Source organism: Acartia tonsa, chromosome 5, assembly GCF_053477335.1.
Source record: "Acartia tonsa isolate MP-2025a chromosome 5, ASM5347733v1, whole genome shotgun sequence".
In the NCBI taxonomy this organism is placed as follows: domain Eukaryota; kingdom Metazoa; phylum Arthropoda; class Copepoda; order Calanoida; family Acartiidae; genus Acartia; species Acartia tonsa.
In genome coordinates this window covers 16,338,891-16,366,847 of record NC_137264.1, presented here as the reverse complement: position 1 = coordinate 16,366,847, position 27,957 = coordinate 16,338,891, and the positions used below count along the sequence as shown (strand labels likewise).

The following is a 27,957-nucleotide window of genomic DNA, read 5'->3' as shown; positions in this document are numbered from 1 at the left end:
CGTCGGTGTAAAAAAAACTTTAGGGGTTATATTATATCTTGATTGGATTGTATGAACCAGCAGTGTCTAGGTTTATACAATTTTAATCATTAAAATGGGTTATTTTGTTTATTGTAAATGGATTTGTTATCCCTGTAAAAAATTGAGACAATGAAAAATTATTTAGTTTTCCCTGCAACTTTTTGTTTTAACTTCTACCTTTGGTAGCTGGTAAATATTTTAATGGCTATTATTGTCAATTCCTATTACTTTTTAAGCATCATAATGACAAAACTTGTAGTGTTAAAGAAAATATGGCATCAAAAAATGGGGAGCTAAATCTTCCTGTTGTAAGTGAGAACAAAGCCATTACTGATGATAATACTAACTACAAAGACATGGATGATGGTATTGAAAGTATTCTAGAGAATATTAGCCAACAAGGAGCTGTGTCTATTAGTGATGCTAAAGATTCAGGAATGTTGCTTTTTAGTGAATTTCCTACTTCTAAAATTTTGTCTGTTTGGCAAACTCACACTCATGTGTACATAATAATGTGTACATAGGTACTTTAAATAATTTGAAGTCCTTATTTTTCTTTGTAATGGTAGGTACAATTTCAAGTTAAAGGAACTTTAAATGATGATTAATTTCGCATTTCTTTAATGATTGATTCAAGATCTTAGGATTGATTTCAGTTTATATAACTGTGCTAGCGAGTACGTAAGCTTAAATTATTAACAAATTTGTCATTTTTCATGAAGTTTCTAGTGACCAGAAAATACTTTTAAACCCCCATTATCTTGAAGTAGATTTAAAAGAAGTGTTGATATTCGTGTGTTAGTGTAATACTTTACTTTAGGTTAGATAAGGTCATAATGGATACAGAGTAGCCCTGCATGGTTAGGACCCTCCAAAAATTAAACATAAAGCTAAAAACTACCCTTAGCTCCCCTTATTCTCATTTTGTTTTATAAATAGGGAAGGTGGGAGGTTTTTGTGGCACATAACTGTCCTTTTCTCATTGTAATACTTGGTACCTAAAAAATCAACAAACAAAAAATTTGAGTAGAAAATGTGACAGGAGCCGCTCAAGACATGTTTGATAATGTGGATCTCGACAAATTGGGAGATGATGAAAATAACTTCTCTGATCTTCTTAAGGAATCATTCATTAGATTTTAGAGTTTAAAAATAAAATAGTAATGGCAAAAAATGAAGGAGGTAGAGAAACAAGGCCCGGGCTGACAAAACTAGTATTCATTACATGATTTTTTTTTTGATAGTCGTGAAAAATTGTCTGAAATACGATGATTATACATAATTTTTAAATATGGCTGAGAAACGGTTCCAGTCGATAATAATCAGTTTAAGCAATACGACACTTTAGCTTTTCTAATGAATGATTATTCGATACAGATGTCTGACAACACTGGCAGTACAACAGAATCAGCTGTTGACAAAGGATCAGCTGATAATACTGGCAGTACAACAGAATCAGCTGTTGACAAAGGATCAGCTGATAATACTGGCAGTACAACAGAATCAGCGATTGACAAAGGATCAGCTGATAATACTGGAAGTACAACAGATTCAGCTGCTGACAAACCAACAAATAATCCTGCTAACCACTCTAGTCAAGATTTAAACCAGGATCTCCATGAGTATGTAATTTTAATTAAGTTTTTACTTCAGTAACAAATCTGTTCTAAAACTTTTAAGGCTGTTTTTATGTCTGTGAGGCTATGGAAGAATATGAATTATTTAGTTACTGAAGGTTTTTTTTTATATTCCCCATAACGTAACTTAATTCTTTTGATGAAGTTATTATATAATTCATTTATTTAGAAACAGAAAATCCTTGGGTGCCAAATCCAATAACAACAAGGATAACGAAAATAATTCAAGCGGAGCGCAAAATAAACAAGTCAACAGATGGGAGAGTGATCATAGCAGTATTAGAGATATGATTTGCAATAGGAATATAACTAGTGTTTATATGTTGTTGTTAATTTTAATACGTACTTTCCGCTGTACATTTTTAAAACTTGGCTATTTTAGAAAATTATTTGAAAAAAAGGCAAAATTGAATGTAATTTAACTTCCATTAATATTTGGATTATCTTTTCTGCAAATTTTTGTTTGAATTTTTATCCATGATACCTACCTTATTTTAATAATCGATTTTTTGTCATTTTCTTCTTCCTCTCTATGAATATTAACACTTATTGTATTAACAGTAATGATGCCCTTAAGAATGTGGTTGGTGGTGAAAAAGACAGTGATGATAACCTGTCTGTTACAGCAACTGCTACAGCTGCTTCGCCTACAGCTGTGACAGCTGCAAGAAAAAAGAAAACCTACAGTTGGGAAATTGAAGAAAACAAATCACCAAGGTAACTATAAATTTAAATTATAATTCTGTTTTTTTTTAAGCAGTACCTCATCATCAGACGCATCTCTCTTTTTGACTGTGAAGGCCAGAGAATACGGACACCTTGTTCCTCCATGAATTCCTGCTGTCTTTGGCAAGTTTCTCAGCTTCTCCCCATGTTAATTCCAAATTAAAGAGGTCCTTTTCAGTGCTCCGCCTCCAGGTCATTTTTGGTTGTCCCCGATTACGTTTACCAGTGGTGGGGTTCCATTTTAAGCACTTTTTTGGAAACCTATTTTGTTCCATTCTGAGCACATGTCCTAGCCACCTTAGTCTTTTATATTTCACTTCTGCTTCAATACTATTGCACTTGGTCTTAGCATACAGCTCAAGGTTTGATATTTTGTTTGGCCAGAATATTTTGCAAATTCTTCTTAGGCAGCTATTGTGAAATGCATTAAGTTGATTTGTTTCAGTTTTCACAGTTCTCCAGCATTCCGCTCCATAGAGAAGAACTGATTTCACATTACTGTTGTAAAGTCTGATTTTTGTTTTCAGAGCCAGTTTCTTTGAATTCCAAACGTTGTGTAGACTGTTGAAAGCAACCCTAGCCTTATCAATCCTGGTTTTAATATCAGCTTTTGAGCCATTTTCACTTCTGATAACACTCCCCAGATAGGTGAATTTGTTGCTTTGTTTCAATTGTTCACCATTTATTGTTATAGTTTGATCAGGGTTTGTAGGTATATTCATAATTTCAGTCTTCTTGACATTAACAAAGAGCCCGACTTGTCCTGCATATTTGACTAGTCTATCTGTCTTAGCTTGTAGATGTTTAATTGTTTTTGAAATCAGTGCCAGGTCATCAGCAAAGTCCAGATCTTCTAGGTGTCCTAGTATGCCCAGCTGGAGACCACGTTTTTTGTCCTCTGTGGTTTTCTTCATCACCCAGTCAATGACCAATATAAATAGAATAGATGATAAAATGCAATGCATCCCTGCCTAACCCCAGTGCTTATTTTAAAGAAATCAGATGTCTTATTGTTTCCAACTGAAACACAGGCTTGGAAGTTGTCATAAAATTTAGTTATCATAATTATCATCTTTTCTGGTATACCATAACTTCTTAGTATTTTCCAGAGTGTTTGTCTGTGTATGGAGTCAAAGGCCTTAGAGAAATCAACAAAATTTACGTGAAGTGGCTTGTTAAATTCAACACATTGTTCAATAACTGTCCTAAGGGTGAAAATTTGGTCAACACAGCCCCTTCCAGCACGGAATCCAGCTTGTCCTTCTCTCAGTTTATTGTCAATTTTCTCATCAATTCTGTTTAAAATAACTTTACATAGGACCTTGCTTGGGATAGAAAGCAGCATAATTCCTTTCCAATTATCACAATTGTTCAAATCTCCCTTCTTAGGTAGTTTTATTATTATACCTTTAGACCAGTCAGTTGGTATCTTTTCTTGCCTCCAAATTTTATCAAAAAGATCAGTTAGAGTCCTAGCAGAAAGATCTATGTCTGCCTTAAGCATTTCGGCAGTTATCAAGTCAGGTCCTGGTGCTTTTAAGCAGTACCTATTAATATATTATTATAATTAATACATGAATATATCGCAGTCGCTTTTACTAAATATTGAGCCAATGTCATGCACCGAAAAATCTAAGCCTTCGCTCACCAGTAAGTATATAAGGGGGGGGGGGTTTAAACCCCCCCCCCCCCTTAGTCGGCCGAGTTTAAGGCTTTTTTCCTACCCTATCTAAATAGAAACAGATATCCTAAAGACAAAGAGCGAAGCCAATAATAAATTTTGCTTTTGTATTTGTTAGACATTAACCTTCTTATGAAGGATGTAATAAGATTGGAGGGAATGAAAATAAAAACTAAAATAACAAGGATGACAACATCCATAAGTAGCGAAGCTCAAAAATCATGGAAGAAAATCCAGAATGAACTATAGAGTATTTAGACACAAAATAAAAAATTTATAGGTATAAAATCACGAAACCTTTCATGATTTATAATGTGGAAATCAAGGAATCGATCTAGCACCACAACCAATAAGTAAATCTTAATGAAACTTTGTGGAATTATGTAAAATGTAAACTTATTCAATCCCTGAAAATTTCAGCCATCTATCTGGACTAGGAGTTGAAAAAAAGCTTGAATACTTAAAAACTAGGAATCGATGTAGCACCCCAACTAATAAGCAAATCTCACCAAAACTTTATAGAAGTGTGCAGAATTTTGTATTTATTTGATCCTTGAAAATTTTAGATTTCTATCTTTAATAGGAATCGAGAAAATCATGAAAACTTAAAAATCTAGGAATCAATCTAGCACCCCAATTAATTGACATATCTCAATGAAACTTTGTGAAAATATGAATAATGATAACTTATTTAATCACTAAAAATTTCAGCTGTCTATCTTTTATAGGAGCCGAGTAAATCACGTTTCCCCCAAAAACGTTTCAGAAATACAGACATACATACAGACGGACATTTCAAATTATAGAGTAGCTTCGCTACTAATAAAAATGGGTTGGATTGTTGGATAGGAGGGGAAAGGGGGTTTGTTAGCTTATTGGGATAAAAAGTTGGTAGGTAAAAAGAAGTTTTTGATAATTTTACAACTTATATGGGGGAAATAATTTAGTTATGTTGTTCACAATAAGCAGTTAAAAAAGGGGTTATGGAAAATGGGTTGGGGGGAGGGAGGGGGTTTGTAAATTTGTGTTACATATATAATTTTCCATTAATAGTAGTTATATTTTAGAGATATTACGTAATAAATACAAATTGTAATTGAAATACAAAGTTAGTTTCTTCATAAATTAAAGAAGAAAAATTAAATGATGTCATAATTATTAATTCGTAATATTATATGTATTAATTAAAGTGCAATGATGACGAGAATTCATTATCCAAAAACAAGATTTAAAAGTAGAGTTCTCATTTTAAGGTACTAAAAATTCATAATGTGTTCAATACAAGTGTTTGTCTATTTGCTAGTGAAAACCTATCTTTCATTGATTTTTTTAGTTATGGAGATCACATGTACCATAGAACGGAAGGAACTGCACCCGCTAGTGAAACCCTATCGCGACATAATCTACCTCAAACTGTGGATCAACCCAATACCTTTACTAAACTACAGGTTTTGTCCTTTATTTGTTGTTTTTCGGGTGGTTCTCGGATATTAATTCTTTTAAACACGTCACCCTAGACCTCGGTCCTCTTTCTGTGAGAAAAAAAACATATCTAACTACTTAAGGTGTAAAATTAACTCATTTGTATGTTCAAATCTTGTTTGATTATGGGGGTTTTCAATGAAAAAATTTAAAGACCACTAAATAAAGATTTCCTTAGCGAAAATTGAACAGAATTGAATACCTAGGGTGTTTGTCTTTTAAAGGTTTATTTTTCTTCTCCCCTATCCAAGCTGTCCAAAGATAAAAAGATAGATTAGCAGCTTATTTCGAACTATTAGCTTGAAAAAGAATCGAATCCACTTGTAGAATTTTTATTTAACCTTACAATTATTCTTTAGGTTAGTTATTCTACTAATAATCTTTGCAAAAAAGTTATCACTGCCTTTCCAGAGATCTAATTAAGGATTATTTATAGGAATTAATGCAGCAAAGCAGCGCTGTGGCAGCTGGCAGCTCAGCAGGGAGCACAAATAATTTGCCAATGAATGCCACCTTTGGAAGCAGACATACAAATATTAGCCGAGTGCTGTCACAAGAGGAGGATATGTCAAGCCTCTCCCCGAGGCCGCTAACTATTAGGAATGGTTTATTATTACCTCTCTTGTTGTATAACTTACTAGCGGCTATAGAGGACTCTGGGGGCCCTTGAGGGAGGAAGAAAGTCGACCAACCCCCATTTTATTTATTTTTTCAAGTTTGAAATTTTTGGGGATGGTTCATTGTTCTCTGGATGTATCTTTTGAGTGTGGTTGTAACCTCCCTCATCATAGCTCTAAACCTTCCCATGACATATGAGAAGCTACATTGTAAAGAAAAACCATATCGGTTCGGCGGTTAGCGATATCCTTCGGTATAGATAGACACACACACATACACCCGGTTACTTTTTTATAAGGATAATTTTCTAGTGTATTACATAGTGCTGATATACAACCATAAGAAACGTTTCTTTGTTTGAAATGCACATCATCTTATGAACTGATCAACCTAAAAAAATATGTGTATATTTGCATCGTGAACAGATGTTCTTGTTATAAAGAATTGTATTACTTTAGTATAGTTTCACTACTTATGAGCAAAATCGTAATACTACAAATAAAAGGATTTATAATAAACTACTCGCTGTAATTAGTGAGGATTTTCCGCCAGAAGAAACCAATTTGCCACGATCTACGCTACCTCCTCATAACAAAACCTCTACCTCCAGCAGTCATGGTATTACGGGTTCGAGCCCCTCTGTGGGTCTTTTGTCTCCTAATTCAAATGTTTCACAGAGTAATTTAGGTAGGTATTTGTTAGTGTTTTACATAAAAGCTTAGAAAATTCATTATTGATTTTTAAAAACTAATTGCTAGTCTATAGCCTCTAAAGGAGGACGGGAGAGGTCAGAAAATAGCTTAAAACCACCCCAAAACATTTTTAATGCTTTCCTCTAAAGCACACTTAAATCGAGCCAGCAATTTCCGAGATCTTTGGCTTCAGACAAAAAAATTTGTCTTTATATTTTAGGATTGAAAATGTTGTTTTAATGGATTTAAATTTATTTGAAGATATTTTCAATATCCTTTATAGATATTCAATGATTCATTATTCATACTATTAGTATATGTACCTATATAAGTAATTTTTTTAGTAGCGAAGCTACTCTATAATTCACTTTGTCCGTCCGTCAGTCAGTCCGTCCGTCCGTCCGTAACGCTATGGGGGAAATGGGATTTACTCAGCTCCTATAAAAGATAGAATGCTAAATTTTTTTGACAACATTCCCATCATTAAGTAGCACAATTGACTATAAAACATCATTGGCGTTCGGACCGATTTTTAGCAGGTTTTAGGCTATTTTTATATTTTTCACATTTTTCTCCATATCTTTAGTGTTTATGGTCCGATTTTCAAAATTTTTTCAGTTACAGATATCAAAATTAAATTTCCCGTCGTTTAAAGGAACAACCATGAAGGCCAGACTGCCTTTTCAGCAGGTTTTAGGCTATTTTTATATTTTTCACATTTTTCTCCATATCTTCAGTGTTTATGGTCCGATTTTCAAAATTTTTTCAGTTATAGATATCAAAATCAAATTTCCCGTCTTTTAAAGAAAACAACCATGACGGCCAGACTGCCTTTTTAGCAGGTTTTAGGCTGTTTTTTTTATATATTTAACATTTTTCTCCATATCTTCAGTGTTTATAGTCCGATTTTCAAAATTTTTCAGTTATAGATATCAAAATTAAATTTCCCGTCTTTTAAACAAAATAACCATGACGGCCAGACTGTCTTTTTAGCAGGTTTTAGGCTATTTTTATATATTTAACACTTTTTTCCATATCTTCAGTGTATATGGTCCGATTTTCCAAATTTTTTAAGTTAAGGATTTAAAAATTAAATTTTTAGTCGTTTTAATAAAACAACCATGACGGCCAGACTGCCTTTTATCAGGTTTTTGGCTATTTATATATGTTTTACATATTTCCCCATATCTTTGTTTATTTTGATGCAATTTTCAAACTTTTATGGGATATCTGTATCAAAATAATTTTTCCCATTGTTATGAGCATCTTTAATATAATTTACTTTGACCATCATCATCATGCAAAATAAAACAAGGTTTCATATTTATTTTATCCAATAAATCTATTCTTGATTTTAGTAAAACCTTTTAAATCTACCTGTACGTATTCCCATTGACGATTTTTTGTGCTTCGCTACTTATGGATGTTGTCATCCTTGTTTTAATCTTTTTTAATAGAAAGATGAAAGTAAGTAAAACAAATAGGTAAATAATTCTTTAATTTCGGTTTTAGGCTTCAATCTAGAAAAAGTTGGTGATGCTCACCAGGCCACATCAACAAGAAAAAGTCTCGAGGGTTTGTTTAATAACAGTAGCAGCCAGCAGCTGCAGCGTAGCAGTCATAGGGTTGGCAGTTTTAGCAGCATTAGTTCGGCAGATTCAGGTTCATTTAGTGGATTTTACATTTTATTGTTGTTGAAAATATTATTAAACATTAAACACGGACATTAGTACCTATATCTAATAGTTTAATATAGTTCCTACGCAGTCTATTTTCAGTGAACTGCTTATTTCTAAGAATGTAACCATATACCGTGACGTCACCATGACGTCACACATATGCGTGAAGTCAAGTATAATGTATAGTGATAGTTCTTAAATTAAACATTCCAAAAGATTTTGACTATCGGCTACTCCCCCAAAAGAGTCTTGAGAGAAAGGGGGGCGGAAGTAAATCCTCCGATTACAATTTTAGTTTTAAAAAGAATAGGTATTTCTCTAGGGAGGGTGGTGTTACTCTCCCCAAAAATAGTTTTAACCTTCCCAGGACCTTGAAGAAGCTACACTATAAAGGAGAAACATAACGTTTCCGCGGTTAGCGAGATCCTTAGGTACAGACAGACACGCAGACAAACATCCTCTATATAAGGATTAAAAAAATTAACACTGAATGTAAATAACAGGTAGCAGCGCAGTGGCAGGTCAGCTTAGTCCCCAGATCCGAGTGGCCAGCCCGCTCAGCCTACAAACATCAGGCACCACTTCACCATTGGCCGTCAGAACAAAGGTAATTTTTTATTACAAATGTATGTATGTATGTATGTAGCCTTGATTCTCTGAAGTTAGGATTCAGATGCACGAGGAGATTTGAGGTGAGAATCCTTTGGCCAATCCTAGGTTGGTAAGCTTCGCGCACAGCTCAGTGTATTCTATTACAAACAAATCTATTAAAAGGGGAGTTTTTATTCATTATTCCAAAATAAAGTTATCTGTAGAAAATTGGTTTCTTAATAAAGAACTCTAAAACATTTTCATAGCTTACTTAGACTAAAATGATTTGATTTTCTGTAGGTTTTTGCATTTAGTTATAAGCTTCGCTTTAATGCATTTTGTATTCCTTGTGGGGAAAAATATGGAGGTAAATGTGGATCTACTATTCGAAATGGATGGTTCTATCTCCAAGTCTTTTTTTGAAATAAAAATTCCCTTTTTTCAGGAACCTATCAGTGCTCCATTAAGACCGGCAGTTTCGCAGCCGTTGCGCCAGTTTCAAATATCTGGGCTGCGAGCTGTGCGCCAGACCTCAACTGAGCTCAAGACTGTGCCAGGTATACAAAGTTTATGGAAAATCAAATAACTAATGTGCACTGGTTGGTTAGCTTAGAAAACATATTGCAAACATTCAGACACAGTAATTCGTCAAACAAGAAATTGCTAGCTGGCAAAGATCTTTGTTTATATTTTTTGAAATATAGTTCAATACAATCATACCAGGCTCGAAAGTATGTACATTTTCTAGCTCATTTTGATATCTATTTTTACCTATTTTATTATTTTTTGCTCTGCAATGTAACAAATTTTTCAGGTTCTGCACTTGCACCCTCAAGCACCGAAATAAGACCACAGGTTGTGGGCATAAGTCTGGAGAAGACCAGTTCAACTGCTGTGGCAGCAATCTTATCCACAGCAACAACAACTTCTAAATCTGTGCCATCAAGTAATTTACCAGGTAATATTGTTTCTTTTTCAGGTGGTCAATTGGCAGAGAAATCTTCATAAAAAAAAACTAAAAAGACAAACTGACACTCAGCGGAACCTCACTGAAGAATAAACAATAAACATTAGGGCGGGTTCATATCGGAATTAGACAAAGAGATAAAACTAACTTAAATAAAAACTCTGACTAAAAAAGAATTTTAAAAAATTGATATTTAGAATGCGACCACTTAAAAATGTATTTCATTAATAAAAAAAATATGCAAAGACGACATTCAAGTCATCTCTACTCATTATCTTAGTTTCTATTAGTGCTAGAGGGCTAAAAAATTTTGTGCGTTTCCCCAGTTATATAATAAATTTTCGACTATAAGTTAGGGTGGGTCGATTTTGGAATTTCACATTAGTAGACATTTGCAAGGGTTACTGGGCCAATATAAAACCCTGTGAAACTTGAAAGAGGTTTTTTAATCCAAAAACAACGGGCGCGCGGGGGTTATAAAATTTGCCCGCCCCCTTATAAAACCAAAAATTGTAATTCCTTCAAACACAGGCATGTTGCATATCAAAATGACCGCACTGAAATGCTGATTACAGATCTGAAAACCGTTTTGAAAAATATTGATTCAGTCTGAAATGATTTTAGGTACTTAATGAGATCTTATTCGAACTAGGAGCAATATTTTTCAAAACGGTTTTCAGATTCGTAATCAGCATTTCAATACGGTCATTTTGATATGCAACATGCCTGTGTTTGAAGGAATTTAAATTTTTAGTTTTATAAGGGGGTGTGCACTTTTTCTACCCCCCGCGCGCCGGCAGCCATAAGAGCCAAGTCACTTTTGAAACTTGAATGGTGCTTATCATACATATATATGACTTCCACAACTTATGATAACAGTAAAATCTAAAAAAAGGGGGAAATGGGCCCACCCTACTATAAGTCAGTGAGTCATATTTCGCTTCCTTACCCTTTATTATTTACCAACCTTTTACCAACGACCAGACATAAAATTGTATAGCTATTTGTCAATAAAAGTAAAAAAAATATTGAATCAGAATGATGGCTTCATGGTGCTCCCAGTAAAGGCCTTGTAGAGGTTTTTTGTGATTTTCTCAGGCTAGGAACGAGATATTTTGAAACGGTCAAAAGTTCCTGATTCTACTCCTCAATGTCTTTCCTGGGAGCACCATGAAGCCATAGTTCTGATTTAATAAATTTTCGACGCCCATTTACAAATAGCTATACAATTGAACGTCTGGTCGTCAGCGGTTTTAAGACTTAGGGTAAATTTTAAATCATCCAGAGGTGTATTATACTCATAAAAATCGTTTGCAGATCCCCGCTTTGGTCTCAGAAAAAAATGTTCAAAATCGACCCACCCTAATAAACATCCATTTATATCTAGGTTATATGTACCCGCTGTGTGGAAGGCTAGCTCCTCCAAAACCAACAACAATGCCACCCTTGATTCCAAATTCTACAGGAAAGATATTCAAACCTTGTTTAGTAAATTAATTTGTAGAATGCTGGTAAAAACAAAAACATTAAGCTGCTACTAATAACATGAAGAAATGTTTTTTTGTGTAATATTGACTAATTTAGTGTTTAATGTGCAACAATTTATTGTTATTATTTATCATCCAATTTGTATGATGTAATTTTGTGTTTATTGAAAAAGGAATTATGAATGATATTAAGTATCTATCTATTTAACAGTATCATCCTCAATAACTGTAGCAAACTCAAATATATCCTCTCCCATCACTCTTGTGTCAACATCATCGCTGTTATCTGTACAACAACAATCGATTAATCAACAACAACCACATCAATCGATTAATCAGCAACAAAGTCTCTTGTCAATATCAACATCTAGTCAACCACAGATCAACAATCAAGGAATTTTTACAATCACTTCAATTGAATGATCATTTGATCCTTAGTAGATCTAATGCAGTGCAGGGTATTGTTAATGATGTTGGGAAAAAGCTTCCTTTCTACTAATGCAATAAAGCAGCGGTAGGAACAATTATCAGTAAATTTAGGATTAATGTAGTTTTGGGGGGTTGAAAACAAAAAATTAAGTTTATGATGGATAGAGGCGAACTGCTATTGGAATTAAGGTCATTTACGGTTAATAGGTGTGTATTGTACTACAAGCCCCTCCCGTACACCCCTGTACTGTACTTATCCAACATATAATTGTAGAAAAAAATTATTGAAATGAAATACAAATTATCAATCAGGAGTCAATAACAGTCAAATTAGCAACGTCAACAACCTACACATTATTAGATCTAACAATCTACAGACAACCGGCTCCAACAATTCAACCACTAGAATGAGCCTCGCGCCAGTGGTAGGCTCGCCTCCAGGAAGGATGACACTTGCCTCGCCTGGCAGGATCCAGATTGCCAGCAACCTCCAGGCAAACTCTGCAATCATTGGTAAGTTAGATAAATCACATCCGCCAAAGTTCTATGATAGCAAATGAATGATTTGGCAAATATCACATTATCAAAGTGGGAGAAGGAGTGTTTAATAATCTCCTATCACCCTATTAAGGTAGATTTTTACTGAAGAAAATTTATCCTTGTCAATTTTCCACAACCTCAAATCTATCATTGTTTTATAAAGCTTACCTTACACTTACTGGCTTTTTTCTAACTATTCTTGAAATGTCTCAACTTTTTTTTATTGTATGGTTTTTGAACATAGCTACAATAAAGTCTTGAAATCGCTTCTTTTTTGTTAACTGGCTTTCGTTTAATGAAGTGATTACAGCTTAGTTAGATAAAAATCCTATTTTTAGGAAATGAAAACATCCATCAGACAAGTACGAGTCAAACCTATGATATCCAGCCAAGTATTGGTCAACAATCTAACTATCAGGTTACAATTTTATGTCTTACAGTTGAAAAGAAAAAGGTTAGACCAATGTTTGATCCATGCTTTAAAGAAAGATTCTGCTATTCATTATATCTATAAATTTCAGTTACATAAATTAGCCATCTTTGATATTCTGAAGAATTTTTTTTATATAGATGTTATTGTTTCAATTCTATCTTATTGTAATTTTACGTAAGGAACCTAACACTATTCCCAGAAATATTGAAGAGGATGTTTATTAAGTTTAAAACTTCAGATTTATTTTTTGTAGAGAATTTTTAATATAGTCTGGTTATATACCTATAGTCTGTATGTGCACTGTTTGAAATTTATATTCAAATAGTAGTTAAGATAGTTGAAGATATAATTTTCCCTGATAATAAATAACCAGCTTATACCATCAACGAAATTAATCCAAAAAAAATTCGAAACCTTTACCTGATTTTTAGCTATTTTTGGGGGACGACACTTAGATTAATTGATGACCTTTATATCTGCCCCCCACATATTATTTTATATTTTTTTCGCTTGTTGGCCTTACATTATTCATGATAAATGGCAACCATGTTATATAAAGGTTGAACAGAGTTCCTGGAACAGTCCAGCATTAGGAGCAGAGTCTCAAAACATAGGTGTGGATCCAACTCAACAATTAAATCAAGGTAAAAGTGGGGATATTTTACAACAGTTAAAAATCTTGCGCTATCACAAAAAGAACAATTTAGGACACTGAATGAAAAACCCCGGGTACTGGGTAGCCCCGCAGGGTTGGGACACCCTTCAAATGTTATAAATAGGGAAAAACAACCCCAACCTTATTTTTAATTTTAATTTATTTTAAAAATAAGGGGTTTGAGATCTTACTGCAATTTGAAAGCCCCACAAATTTTATATTAAAACCTGACATATAGCATACTATGCGGATCTGTTAAAAAATTATTATTGTTAAATCAAATAATTCCATAAAGCACAATAGGTATTATATATACTGATAGTATTCATGCCCTAATTAACTTGTCACCAAAAAAGATCAGTAAGGTTGACCTTCTTTTGAAGAAACACAAACAAAATTAAAATATCTCGCAATTAATTTTGAACTGGCAAATGCACTTTTTGAAAATCATTGTAATCAAACATAAAATTATTTTTGACTAAAAGTCATCCAAGTAAGAAGCTTTCTACGTAGATTTTCTATATAGGTTATGTAGTACAACCTGGAGGACTAGGTGATGTTTCTCCCCAAATACGGGTTGCTGCGCCCATGCGCGGTGTCAGAGGAGTTGCTGCAGGGGTCACCAGAGGTGTTAGAATGGTGGCAGGTATTAGAACAAGAATATTTTGGTCTATAAATTGCGCTACAATAACAAATTAACAACATGAAGACCATCAGGATAATTTAGACATTAAATTACAAGAGGCGGGGATAGAAAAGGAAAGGTGTTAGTTTCACCATTGTAAGTTAGGGTGATTAGATTGGAAATTATACTGACACACAAAGTTTTATAAACTTGTTCTCCTATTCGTTGTATTAAAAAATATACAGGGTGTTTCAAATAAAACTGCGTTTTCCGGTTTTGGGAAACAACTAGTAGGGATCTTGGACAAAGTAGCTTCGGACAAAGTAGCTTCGGACAAAGTAGCGTCAGGACAAAGTAGCTTCCGGACAAAGTAGCTTCCGGACATTCACTTAAGAAAAGTAGCTTCTAATAGTAATGGCCGCAGCGCTCGGCCCCCTGGCCTGCCTAGCCGCGGGCGCTCGGCCCCCTTGCCTATAACCTAACCTAACCTAACCTATGTATGAATGTTTAATGTACATTAACTTCTAATTTTATTGAAAGCAAACAAAACTTTAACAATTTATTTTTATAAACTGATCAAATTACAATTACAACTACAATTGTAGTTAACTATTTATGTCCAATGTTCTTTTCTTCCATTAAACATCGCCTTGGACAGTGTATCAGATTTAGATGATAAAGTAGCCACTGCCATCGAATCAGTTTGTAACTTTGTAGCCACCACAGCCAGCACAACTCTTGTAGAAAGGGTGGGGTTTCTAGCTGCATTTTGTATCGCCTCTTTTTCAACTTCTTTGACTTTTTTTCTCATAAGCTCACTGGAATGCGTGTGTGGTCCCTTAAACAATAGTAAACATAGGTTAGGTTAGGTTATGGGCTAGGGGGCCGAGCGCCCGCGGCTAGGCAGGCCAGGGGGCCGAGCGCTGCGGCCATGATCAATAGCAACAAAAATATAAGTAAAATATCATAAAAATTAATTTAAAAGAGTTAAATACTATTGTCTAGTCCAACTGCTTTACATATAAATATAAAGCTAATAATCACCAAACCTCGCTAATAATATATATTTTTTTATGATCTGAGATAGAATACTGTTAACAAAGAATGTAAAAGAAACTTACTAGAATGGATACGATGCGTTGAACACCATCTTTAACTTCTGTTGTTGCTCGAGCATAACACTTTTTTGCTTTTTCTTGGCTGCATATCCAGTGAATCTTTGTTCCCTTTACTTGCTTACGCCTGTAGGTATACTTATGGTCGTCTTGGAGAAAACTCAGTCTTCATCTGGGAGAGCACAAATTTAGCCAAGCTTCCCTCCATTTTAAAGGTGTGAAGATGACTAATTGTTTGTAATCATAAAATTCGATGATTTTACAAAAAGTGGACTGTGGATTTTACAAAAAATGGTTCGGCGATTTTTTTTATTTTTCTTTTAGAAGCTACTTTTCTTAAGTAAATGTCCGGAAGCTACTTTGTCCGGAAGCTACTTTGTCCTGAAGCTACTTTGTCCGAAGCTACTTTGTCCGAAGCTACTTTGTCCAAGATCCACTAGTAGGAGTATGAAAAAAATAATTATATATTCTTATTCTCTTTAAAAATATGGATCAATTTTATAAAAGGTGTTTTTTAATATCTCTTAAAACAATAGCCCTTTTTAGAGCTTCAAGAATTCAAAATGTATGTGTGTTGCTTTATTCTTGCAGAATTTAGGGCTATAACGTCCAATTAAATTCTTCTTTTACTTGAAAACGACATTATAGCATGCTCAACCAAATATTTTAATAATTACATTTTTTATTACAATTTATTTTTGCTTTAGCTACGATTCAATTATGATCTAATAACCGCTCCTCTTGCCCCTCCCCTTTTAATCTCTTAATCCCTTTTGATTTGACAGTTGTGACATATTAACCTAATATAATATAATTAGAAGCACTTTTAACGACATTTTCAAACTAAGATAGCTTGCTTATTTTTTAAGATATTGAAATGAATTAAAAATTGACTTGTTTTATTTATAAATGCGCATGGAATTAAAAGAGATTTTTTGTGAAAAATGCCTTTGCAATAGAGAAATAGAAAAAAACTTAATTCTGAAGAACCTAAAAAGCACTTTGCATGTAGCCAAAAAAAAAATATGTAAAAAATCTCAAGTGGGGACATTGATTTAACCTTTGATTAATTTTATATTGTACTTTTCAACCTATATGTTGCAAAAAAAAAATAAGTTAATTGAATTTAATTGTTGTCACAGATTTAGAATCAAGCATTTTTAACCTACATGTACCTATCAGTACAGCCACATTTTTAGAGATATCGAAAAACACCTTAAGTAAATGATACCTATGTACATTTTTACAGAGAATATGGACCTATAATTATTTTTTTCATGATCCTTCTGGTTGATTCCCATAACTGGAAAATGCAGTTTTTTCTGAAACACATTGTAGTTGGTTCAAACTAGGAATGTCCTAACTAATAATTCAAATTTACAGAGAAGGTAATTTTGATTATCTTAAATGGGTTGTACCAGGGGCGTCCAAGCTTTTTTTTTGGGGGGGTGTAAATACTCCCCCCAAATCTGTTGTGGGGGGGTAATTACCCCCCCAAACTAATTTACCCCGGGGGTAAAATTTTTTTGGGGGGGGTAATTTAATTATGTAAAAAAAGAACCTACCTAATCTAATAAGTTAATAAGTACTATCCTATAACATAAAGTAGTAAGTAAGGTTTATTTGACTATAGCTTCAGATTTCATTACTTTTAATACTGAGTTCTCCTTTTTAGGAAAGCTTCACATAGATCCCATGATGGTTCAACACTATTATAGGTCAATCCTTTGAGTGGTTTTAGGCTATTTTTCTCCTCCCTTTTTACCCTTTAGAAAACACGAGTTCTTAGATGCTAAGGGCGCCACTACTATTCAAATATATAGTAGTATCTCATTCTTTAGAACATAAAAATACAATAATTAACTCACTAACCAATGAACCAATATGATTATACTTTAAAGTGAAGCGTCTTATAGGTCCTGGTAAGTTTTATAACTAGTTTTGAGACACCCTGACATCCTCCCAAAAGAAATCGCCTATAGAAATTCTTTTTCATTATTTAATGAAATATTTAATCTAGTTAGGTATCTATTTTATGGAATCTTCAGTGCTTTACAATTACATCATAGATCCCCGGGATGGTTTTAGCCCTTATAAAGGCCCAAGCAAATAAAACATGATCAAACTATTAAATTTTTTGTTATCATGGTTAAGAACTGTTTTAACTGGTTGGACTATATTGGGGTATAGTCCCTTTTGTGGCAACGCTCTTTAAGGGGCGTTTCTTCGTTTTTTTCACACAAGCTTCTCTCCTATTTCTAGCCCCTGCGGGGGGCCAATTGCTTAACCATGTGGGGCAATCACTTAAACCAATATAACCTATTCTAAAATAAACTATCAGTAAAATTTTTTTTTAAAGAACATTTATTTTGGGGGGGGTAAATACCCCCCCCCCCCCATTATCGTTGGGGGTGCCTACGGCACCCCCAAGGTAGGGGTAATTTTTTTTTTGGGGGGGTATTGTTCACAAAATTTTGGGGGTGCCAAATGGCCCATTACCCCCCCCCCCCCCCTTGGACGCCTATGGGTTGTACAATGTACATCAATTTATCATCCCTTAAGATTCTGCCTGATTGCTAGATCTTAATTAACCTAATTAATTAAAATATATACATATATTTTGTTTACATTAAAAGTTTCCAATTTTTTTATGGTTATTTTTTTTCAGGTGTCCAACCACGCATACGACCCCCTCGGGGTACTGGTCCTCGAGTCAGGGGTGGCATAATCAGGGGGGTTAATCCTCGGGGAGGTGGCGCCCCCAGAGGAATGGGACAGCCACGCGGAGGTGGCCCGCGACCCAGAATGGCAGGACCACGATTACCACTTGGAGCCCCAAGACCCATGGGCGGAAGGGGTAGAGGCACAGGTATCGTTTTTTTTAAACTGACCAAATTTTAAGTCTCATACGCCTTTTTCATTTTTTAAGGGTTAATCATTACAAGGGAATTAGATGAAGAAAAAGAAAACCTCCCCCTCAATTTTTTTTTAATTTTGACTAGTAACTTTTATTAATATTTGTAGTGCTATTTCAAGATATAATCCATTATAAATATAAAGATTATTAATATTTTAGCAACTTTGTTATTTTCCAGGCGCTGGGCCAAGAGCTAGACCTTCAATGGGTGGACCAACCGCCCCACAACCAAGACCCCATTCGGTATCACAACCACAACCAAGGCTTCCAACAGCAAATTTGCAGCAACAGGCACAACCTGGTTTGATTTATCAAAGACAGCAGGTTAGGAAAATTTCAAATTTTGTTTTGCTTATTTAATGCTTGTAGCTCAGTGCAATTTACGTCTGTTTTTCTTTTTTTATTTATTCGTAACTTACAAATCAGCTTGAGCTCTTGTCTAAGCATAAAAAGTTTTTTAGTAAGAATATAATGATAAATAATGAGTTTGAGAGAAAGAAAACGAATTAGAGAGAGAGAGAGAAAGTGTTTCAGAAGAAGAATGTGACGTTTAACAATGGTGGATGGACAAACGGTCAAAGTCAAGCAAATGCTTATTTTCCAAATCCTCTATAGCATAAAAGATAGACTGGCGGATGTTAAAAGTAAATTCTAGAGTAGATGTGCGACTAAAAAGATTATAGAAATATAAGATAGTAGAGAAAAAGGGATAGAATGCAGCAATGAACCAAATCGAACAAAAAAATCATGATTTAGGCTATAATAGGGGATTTGTTGATATTTCCTTTTTCCTAATAGAAGGTTAGCTGTAATATAGGGGATTGAACAAGTTTCGCTAGAGGGCTCTCCAACTTTATTGTAGATAAAGCTTTGTCTATTCCAGTTATGAGGATAATCAAAGCAAAATATCTACCTACCTTTAATTAAAAGTGACATATTTTTAGGCACCGCAGCGGGGCAGTACAGAGTACAACAACAGTGTACCTGTCCAGGCGCAGGCACCACCAGCAGCGGCTGTACCTGTGCAACAGCAACAAGTCCCGCCTGTTATCAAGATAGAGGATGATGAGGATGAAATTACTATGATAGGTATTGCGTGTGTGTGTGTGTATATGTACATGATAGGTATTGCGTGTGTGTGTGTGTGTGTATGTACATGATAGGTATTGCGTGTGTGTGTGTATATGTACATGATAGGTATTGCGTGTGTGTGTGTGTGTGTATGTACATGATAGGTATTGCGTGTGTGTGTGTATATGTACATGATAGGTATTGCGTGTGTGTGTGTGTGTGTATGTACATGATAGGTATTGCGTGTGTGTGTGTGTATATGTACATGATAGGTATTGCGTGTGTGTGTGTGTGTATATGTACATGATAGGTATTGCGCGTGTGTGTTTGTGTATATGTACATGATAGGTATTGCGTGTGTGTGTGTGTATATGTACATGATAGGTATTGCGTGTGTGTGTGTGTATGTACATGATAGGTATTGCGTGTGTGTGTATGTACATGATAGGTATTGCGTGTGTGTGTGTATATGTACATGATAGGTATTGCGTGTGTGTGTGTGTATATGTACATGATAGGTATTGCGTGTGTGTGTGTGTGTATATGTACATGATAGGTATTGCGTGTGTGTGTGTGTGTATGTACATGATAGGTATTGGGTGTGTGTGTGTGTGTGTGTGTGTGTATGTATGTACATGATAGGTATTGCGTGTGTGTGTGTGTATATGTACATGATTGGTATTGCGTGTTTGTGTGTGTATATGTACATGATAGGTATTGCGTGTGTGTGTGTGTGTGTGTGTGTGTGTATGTACATGATTGGTATTGCGTGTGTGTGTGTATATGTACATGATAGGTATTGCGTGTGTGTGTGTGTATATGTACATGATAGGTATTGCGTGTGTGTGTGTATATGTACATGATAGGTATTGCGTGTGTGTGTGTGTATATGTACATTTTACATGTAGTTGGATGCAAAGCAAAGTGACATTGGGACGTCACGAGAGCATTATTGACTTATTAACCAAAACAATTTGATAACTTTTTAAGTAGTACTGATTGTTTCTCGGTTAAAATTCAGATAATTTATAGAATATCAAAGAAAAATATATTCATGGTATTCATAACTACTATTTAATGTTCATATTCGTCCGCCCATGACCTTTATTAATTATATAATATACTAGCGGCTACGCCCTTAGAGGCCTCTAGTGGCACTTTGAATGTTTTTTTTTATTTAAAATATCTAATAAGAGAAATAATTGTTATGTTTCGTTCGAGTTTCTTTTTCGGGAGAGGTAATATTTTTCTAGGGGCGATTTCTCTTGGGAGGGTGGTGGTACCCTCCCCAAAAATAGTTATAAACCTTCCCGGGACCTATGAGAAGCTACCCTGTTAAGGAGAACCCGATCGGTTCAGCGGTTAGCTAGATCCTTCGGTACAAACACACAAACACACAGACAAACACACAGACATTAGTATAAGGATTGTCTACCTTGTTTTGATCTACTAGACCAAAATAAAATCTAAAGGCATTTTTAATTTAAGGTGAAGTGACCCCCACCCCTGAGAAGAAGAAAACTGTGGACCGACTGAAAAAGTTGGGACTTACTGTCATACGTTCCACAGAGACAACCCCGCCACCCAAAAAGAAATCTACAGAGTTTAGAAATTTAAACCTTCCCCCAGGTAAATTTTTTTCCCGAATAATAATTAATCTTCCACTCATCTATCTCTGTATAAGTACTATTTCTAGTCGGTTGTTATCTCCAGTAGTGCATCTACTGTATAGCTAGGGTATGTTAATTTGTACGTCCTTCTGCACGTCACTGTGCGGAAGTGAATGCACATCCTAATTCTCTGTACAAGAATTAACATTAAAATTGTCATATTTAGGAATATCCTTGTCTCCAGCTGTAGAAGACACAGATAGCAGTAGGTGTGGCAGAGACTCAGAGAGAGGCTCCACCTACACAACAAGTAACAGCGTCACCAGTGCAAGCAACAGCAGTGAAGATACACCAAGATTTTTAGATTTAAATAATCTAAGTGTTGACAAAATTGCTCAGTTGAAAGCGTTGGGCATTTTGTAAATGTCCAAACTTTTCAACTAAATTTAATTTTGGTTAAAGTACATATTTTTGAGCAATTTTGTTAACATTTTTAGTTATTTATATGTATATTTTTTGTGATTTAATGATTCAAAATTTTAATTAAAAGCCAGTTAAAAACACGACGGATTTCTTTTGTAGGATTGCATGTAGAATTCCATAATAACATCCCAAATGATTTTTAAAAATCATCTTTCTGCATGTAGATTGAACTATTAGTTGGAAAAGTTTGGACACTGTTTGTTTAGACCAACCAATCATGATTTAACAAAAAAAGCCAAAGTTTTTGGGTCAATGAATTTGACAACACTTTATAAATTGGGTTCCATTATGGTTTACAGTCCCAGTTAGGGAAGGGATATAAATACACTGGTACCCAAGGTCTTAACCGCTTCATATTATTCCTTGGGTCAAATTATCAGTATCCTTACTTTTCAACCAATTATAGTCTACAGGAGATGTATTATAATTTTTTGGGATGTAGTATATTAATTATTCGTCGATTGTCTAATCCCTTAAGATCCCTGATAATTTTTCTTTTCTCTCTGATTTGAATTTCTATTTGTTTACATGATAAAAATTGATGATTGTATTAAGGGACGGCGTGTAATACTAATGTTATCCTGTATGTGATCTCTTGTATGTAATTTTCAAGTATGGCTTCGAAACTGATTCTTATCCGCTGGAATATAACCAGTTCTGAACCATACTCATTAATAATGGATCATATCGCATTGTAGACATTTTCTAAAAATAAAAATAACATAATATTAATACCAGCTTTGTTAGCCCGGGCCTTTAAACCCTCGGGGCAAACAAAACTAAGGTGGATTCTTAAAAAAAAATTGCCCCACTTAGGGGCAAAATTGTTTTCGTAAAAAATCCACCAAAATTACATTAAAAATCTAAAAAATTAAACAAAATCATAGAAGGGTTATGAACATAAGATTTTATTTAATTTTTGTAGATTTTTAATGTGATTTTGGAGGATTTTTACGAAAACAATTTTTCTCCACTAAGCGATTAGTGGGGCAAATTTTTTTAAAGAATCCACCTCTGGAATCAATCTTATAATTTTTACTATTCGCGGAAGAATTCTATTAATAATACGATGCGATGAATAACTACTTAAAGAATACGGTAACTGATATACTACAATTATTGTGTTAAAAATGTTACGTAATGTTTATTCTAATTTTTTGCTGTAAAACCTAAATTTTTTCTTTTGTTACATAAAATAGTCTCGGAGATGGCGGGAGGGGGGAGGGAGGGGGGCTATTGCTGAGATCTTGTTATTAAAGTAGATATTTTAAAAATAGAAAGCAAACGTCTTTTTTAAGCGTAAACAAATTTTTTACGGTGTTCAATATTTTGAACCAATATTTCAATTTTTATTTGGCTTATGTCATATTTTTTGTGTACTTAAAATTTCAAAATGCGTGTTTATACTGTTTTTCAAATTTCCCCTCATTTTTACAAAATGTAAGGCTTAGAAAATTTATGTCTAGTAGTTGAATTTACATTTTTTTGTTTGTTTGTTAACTGCAGGGATAAGGGATGGGAAACGTAGGAAAATATTATTTCAGGCCTATTTCAAGCCTAGGCCTATTTCTAGCCTAATAAACCAGTTTTGGGATAGCGCAGTGGTTCGTATAAAATGCTAATGAAAAAGCTGTGTGTGTGTGTAGATAAAGTATAGAATCAAATTCAGGTAGCTAGTTTAAAGTAAAAAACATAACTTTTTATAAACCTATATATTAATGGCTTTTGTTAAAAAGAAGTTTTTTCTCTCCCAAAATTTTTTATCTTTTACTATGGTAATTTGAACTGTCAGAAAGCTATCGTTGGGTTTCCCTCAGACAGATTTTAGTTTGTATTATTTGCATTTTTATTAATGAGTAAAAATTTTATTTGAAAATTTCATTGCTAATTAAAATTCAAAATAAATAAATAAATATGCACTTGGGTAACATTCTATCAAGTTCTTTGGATACTATACTGGATATAATGTAATGATATATCTGTACTGTGTTGTATTGTACAAAAATTAGGGTGAAGGTGTTGTATCAACTCCGTACTAAATTTTTAAAATTCAAAATACAACATCTAATTTATAAACTTCCAAATGAAAATTCGTACCTACCTTCTTTCCAAAAAAATAATCCCGTTATTTTTGTTTTTTCTATGTGGCCCTTTTTTAATGTTTAACTCTAAGCAGATTTAATAATTAAACTAATGTGATCTAACACCATTTATATTTATTTTTTCGTAGCAGACGAAATCATTATTTTTTCCAGAATTGTCTGCTTCTAAAATTTCCGCCATCTGTGATTTGGGCTTGTTTTGTATCAACCAATCACCAATTGGCTCCGCCAATTGGTGATTGGTTGATACAAAATAAGCCCAAATCACAGAACACTATTGGTTTAGAGCGGTAGCCAATATGAGCCGTCCGCCAGTAAGGTCATTAAATTAGGCAAATGGTAAAAGTTGCATGATCCCTTTCAAAACCAGGCCGAGACCTAATTTATGGCCAGGTTTCCTATCCCTTATCCCTGGTTAACTGTAAAGTATTGAATTTGACTTTTTTTTATGTAAAATGTATATATTATTACTACAATACTGCCTCATTTACAAATATATCATAGTATTTAATGAAGTGTTTTTTCTCATATTTTAGTAGCGCAGCTATAATGCCAGAGTCTGTCCGCAAGTCTCCAATTTCCGCCGCCGCCAAAAAAAAAATTGTATTACATTTCTCGCCGAATTAGGCAATTTGGAATCATTTGAGACCATGTTATTTTTTTCAAAATTTTTTCTTATTGAATAGATATTGATTTTAGCGTAGCCTGATCAGACATTAGAAAAAGAAAGGTTCTAAATCATTAGTTATATAAACGGATGTATAACTATAATTACTTGGATGTTGCGCACCAGATTTTCATTTACTCTATTTAAAGGATTCTCCCAGCTGGCTAAGATAACGATCCACCCCTTTACCCCATCCCCTCGCCTTCTACTGATAAACGAACTGACCAATAGATGAGGTCTATATTAGCCGTTCATGAAATTTTTTCCTGTCAATATATCCAATGCTATTTATAATTAATTGTACACATTTGTTTCTATTTTTGATGGTTTAAGCATAGGTTTTATGAATGTTTTCATTCTTGTTATTCATGTATCTACGTAAGTGTTAGTGTGTGGGTGTGTGTGTGTGCACGCACGGATGTGAAAGCAATCTACAGTTACCAACCAATGCGGTGTCTTGGCCGTATAGAGATTCGTAGAAAGCGACATGACACCTTTAGTTTTAAGTCCCTACCTATTTTTAGTAGCGAAGCTACTCTATAATTCGAAATGTCCGTCCGTCTGTCTGAGACAAAGTAGGGGAAACGTGATTTTCTCGGCTCCTATAAAAGATAGACAGCTGAATTTTTTAGTGAAGATTCCTATAACATATGCGCATCTAATCTATACATTGTTTTTTTCCATCTGTTTGTTAATTGGGGTGCTAGATCGATTCCTAGATTTTTTTGTTTTTGTAATTTTCTCGACTCCTTTTCATGACAGACAACTGAAATTTTCAGGGATTAGGTAAATTTGCATCCTACATATTTTTACTAAGTTTCATTAAGATTTGTATATTGATTGGGGTGCTAGATCGATTCCTAGTTTTTCAAGTTTTCATAATTATATCAACTCCTGTTCAAGATAAAAGCCTGGAATTTTTAGGGTTTAATTAAGTTAAAATTCTACACAATTCTATAAAGTTTTTTTTAATGATATGATAATTGGTTAAGGTGCTAGATCGATTCCTAGTTTTTCAAGTTTTCATGATTTTTTCGACTCCTGTTCCAAGATAAACAGCTGGAATTTTTAGAAATTAATTAAGTCAACATTATACATATTATACATAAAGTTAAGAAATACTTGCTATTGGTTGGGGTGCTATATCTATTCCTAGATTTTAGGTTTTGTTTCTTAGCTTAATGCTTCAAAAGGTTAAAAGGTTTCGTGATTGTAATTTATGTCTTTTTAACATACTCAAAAGATTATTTTTTCCTGATGTCTATCATTAAATTTTGAGCTTCGCTACTTATGGATGTTGTCATCCTTGTTTCTATTTATAAAGAAAGAAAGACAATTTTATATATAAACAGTATGCCAATATAAAACTAGTTAGTAATATTTTTAACAAAAAAGAATCGTAAAATTTTATATGGATTCACAGAACATATCTCTCTGTTTATATTTTTTTATTTTATAACAAAGTTAAAGTAATCGTACTTTTTGTTAATTAAGTGTAATACTAACTTTATTAAAAGCAATATTGTTATGGACTCAATCCAGACAAGCCCGATTTACGGCGAATGCATGCCTAATTATAGATTAGCTGGCCAGGAATGGGATGAATGATCAAGAAGGTGGTTGTCAGGTTTTTAATCCCTTACCTCTCGGAGAAAAGGGGAAAAATGTCGTCTTCAAATCACACAAACCTTATTCCAAAGTCCCATTAAAATATCAGAAACAATTTTCATCTTTTCTGAAAACAAACAAAAATCGGTACTTGCTTACATGTGGTAGACTGGAGCACCGAAAACCCCCCCCCCCCCGCTTAGTTTTGACAAAAATCAAAAATAAGGGGGGGGTAGTTTTTTAATGTCTGGAAAACGGCAAGGAGGAAAAGTGCTCAGCAAGGCAAAGACTTAAACCCCCCCTTAATTTTGAAGAAAATCAAAAATAAGGGGGGGGGGGGTAGTTTTTTCACTGTACAACACGCCAGAAAGTTGAGTGAGGTAAATCAAGAAAATGTGCAAAATTAAAACCTTTTACTGGCCCCCCTCCTCCTTGTTTTCTGTTCAGGGATACATCAATTACTAAAATCAGTCAATAAATAAGGAAATTATGCCCCAAAACATGAATATCCCTGTAATAAGGTTTCCCCTCTGGTATACTGGATTTACTTGATTTACCTCACTCAACTTTCTGGCGTGTTATACAGTGAAAAAACTACCCCCCCCCTTGTTTTTGATTTTCTTCAAAATTAAGGGGGGGGGGGGTTAAAAACTACCCCCCCCCCTTATTTTTGATTTTTGTCAAAACTAAGTGGGGGGTTAAAAACTACCCCCCCCCCCCTTATTTTTGATTTTTGTCAAAACTAAGCGGGGGGGGGGGGTTTCGGTGCTCCGGTCTTCACATGTAAGCAAGCACCCAAAAATCATTCCCAATACAAGTATGATTACCATACCATCTCATATGTTAACAGCTAAAAAAAGGACAGGCTTAATGAATATTATATAGATAGATACTAGAGTACATAGATATCTGTACCCCCATGGTTGTGGGTCTAAATATTGTGTAGACCTGTGTTTAAAGAGCGCCACTTTCACATATGTTCTTTTAAACCATCATGGTAGATGTGTGGGTTAAAATCTACAAAATAATTTCTCCTTCGTAAATAATATTTATGAATGGATATATTATTTTTTTGATCTTTGATAAGATTTCATGTACTAAAATAAAGTAAAACTCGCAGGTGGTTAAAATAACCATCCACCCCATATCCTCCCCTCCTGCTGGATGAACAAACTGGCCAATAAAGGGTATCTATATTAGCAACCTAAATTGACGTCAATTTTCCCCCCCTGTCATGATATCCACATATATTCTATATCCATTTATTTCAGAATGGTATTTCCGCTTGATTGAAACCAGTTCTGAGCCATATAAAAAAATTAATAACGATTCTTACGCAATTTTCTACGAAAATAAGGATCATAGAATTTTTTTATAAGATTTAAATATATTCTATGATTTTTTTTCTGTTTTTAAAACTATACGAATTAGACTGTTAGATTTTATATAAAACTTATTGAAGATACTAAGGTCTATGAAAAAATTAAATGATTTGACCCATTACGTTTTTTTTTTTAATTTTTCATTTACATTTTATTGAATGCGTACATGTTAGAATATTTACGCTATTAGACACTCACCTTAAACCAGTCCGTGCTACCAAAGTCAGATTATGAAGCATGTCTCCTATAATTACATATGATAATGCAAACGTACTTTTAAGAAAATGTTCTAAAATAATTGTTTGCTCTCCTATGCCCACGTACTCTCACTTCTATAGAGTGTATTGACATTTGGAGGAGTGATTTCAATTCAGCAAAAAAATTTAAGCAACTACTTTCTGATCTAAAAAAATCTATTTGTATTTATTTAATGGGAAATTGCTATCATTATGATATTATTATAAAAATGTAAATATTATCTAAGTGATGACTACTTGTATATTTAAAACTATATAGCCGTTTTAAACCAATGAAATCGACAAAATGATACCGAATTTTAAAGGATGATATTAGATCTTGTATAAAATATAAATATGATAACCAATCAAAATCCATTTTTATCATATACCAACATAACATACATCAAAATTTTGCTATTCTTTTCAAATGTAGTACTTTTTTTTTAATGGACATAGTAAAGAAGAGTGGCTATGAAAAGTAGTTTTCTCCCCTAGTATGT

The 27,957-nt window shown here is 33.9% G+C and overlaps 2 protein-coding genes and 1 long non-coding RNA gene across 4 annotated transcripts; 2 read left to right on the top strand and 1 right to left on the bottom strand.

The window, feature by feature from the left end:
* Positions 1-276: 276 nt before the first annotated feature.
* On the top strand, positions 277-12,285 carry LOC145318868 (uncharacterized). Its single transcript, XM_080160532.1, has 14 exons — positions 277-456; positions 1,052-1,143; positions 1,399-1,643; positions 1,828-1,959; positions 2,220-2,375; positions 5,399-5,513; positions 5,984-6,147; positions 6,701-6,852; positions 8,370-8,519; positions 9,040-9,143; positions 9,573-9,684; positions 9,942-10,085; positions 11,482-11,559; positions 11,793-12,285. The coding sequence occupies exons 1-14, from the start codon at positions 294-296 to the stop codon at positions 12,002-12,004; spliced, it is 2,019 nt and encodes a 672-aa protein (XP_080016658.1). The 5' UTR covers positions 277-293; the 3' UTR covers positions 12,005-12,285.
* An 18-nt stretch (positions 12,286-12,303) lies between these two features.
* Positions 12,304-22,245, top strand: LOC145318869 (uncharacterized). Of its 2 annotated transcripts, XM_080160534.1 has the most exons (10): positions 12,304-12,523; positions 12,889-12,968; positions 13,543-13,627; positions 14,165-14,284; positions 18,047-18,247; positions 18,474-18,619; positions 19,240-19,384; positions 20,855-20,995; positions 21,203-21,357; positions 21,474-22,245. In XM_080160534.1, the coding sequence occupies exons 1-10, from the start codon at positions 12,418-12,420 to the stop codon at positions 21,501-21,503; spliced, it is 1,209 nt and encodes a 402-aa protein (XP_080016660.1). In that variant the 5' UTR covers positions 12,304-12,417; the 3' UTR covers positions 21,504-22,245. The 2 variants fall into 2 exon arrangements, with proteins under 2 accessions (XP_080016660.1, XP_080016659.1); XM_080160533.1 differs by having other exon boundaries at positions 21,203-22,245.
* Positions 14,810-15,646, bottom strand: LOC145320263 (uncharacterized). The gene is made up of 2 exons (XR_013880135.1): positions 15,385-15,646; positions 14,810-15,101 (listed from the first exon to the last, which is right to left on the bottom strand). It is a non-coding gene; the product is annotated as an uncharacterized LOC145320263 (long non-coding RNA).
* Positions 22,246-27,957: the final 5,712 nt, after the last annotated feature.

Excerpts from the sequence above, each read along its gene's own strand:
- LOC145318868 (XM_080160532.1), top strand. The coding sequence starts at position 294 with ATGGCATCAAAAAATGGGGAGCTAAATCTTCCTGTTGTAAGTGAGAAC. Across the intron at positions 2,376-5,398 it reads GAAGAAAACAAATCACCAAG|TTATGGAGATCACATGTACC; the intron begins GTAACTATAAAT and ends TGATTTTTTTAG. Across the intron at positions 8,520-9,039 it reads CATTAGTTCGGCAGATTCAG|GTAGCAGCGCAGTGGCAGGT; the intron begins GTTCATTTAGTG and ends TGTAAATAACAG.
- LOC145318869 (XM_080160533.1), top strand. The coding sequence starts at position 12,418 with ATGAGCCTCGCGCCAGTGGTAGGCTCGCCTCCAGGAAGGATGACACTT. Across the intron at positions 13,628-14,164 it reads AACTCAACAATTAAATCAAG|GTTATGTAGTACAACCTGGA; the intron begins GTAAAAGTGGGG and ends TTTTCTATATAG. Across the intron at positions 18,620-19,239 it reads TGATTTATCAAAGACAGCAG|GCACCGCAGCGGGGCAGTAC; the intron begins GTTAGGAAAATT and ends ACATATTTTTAG.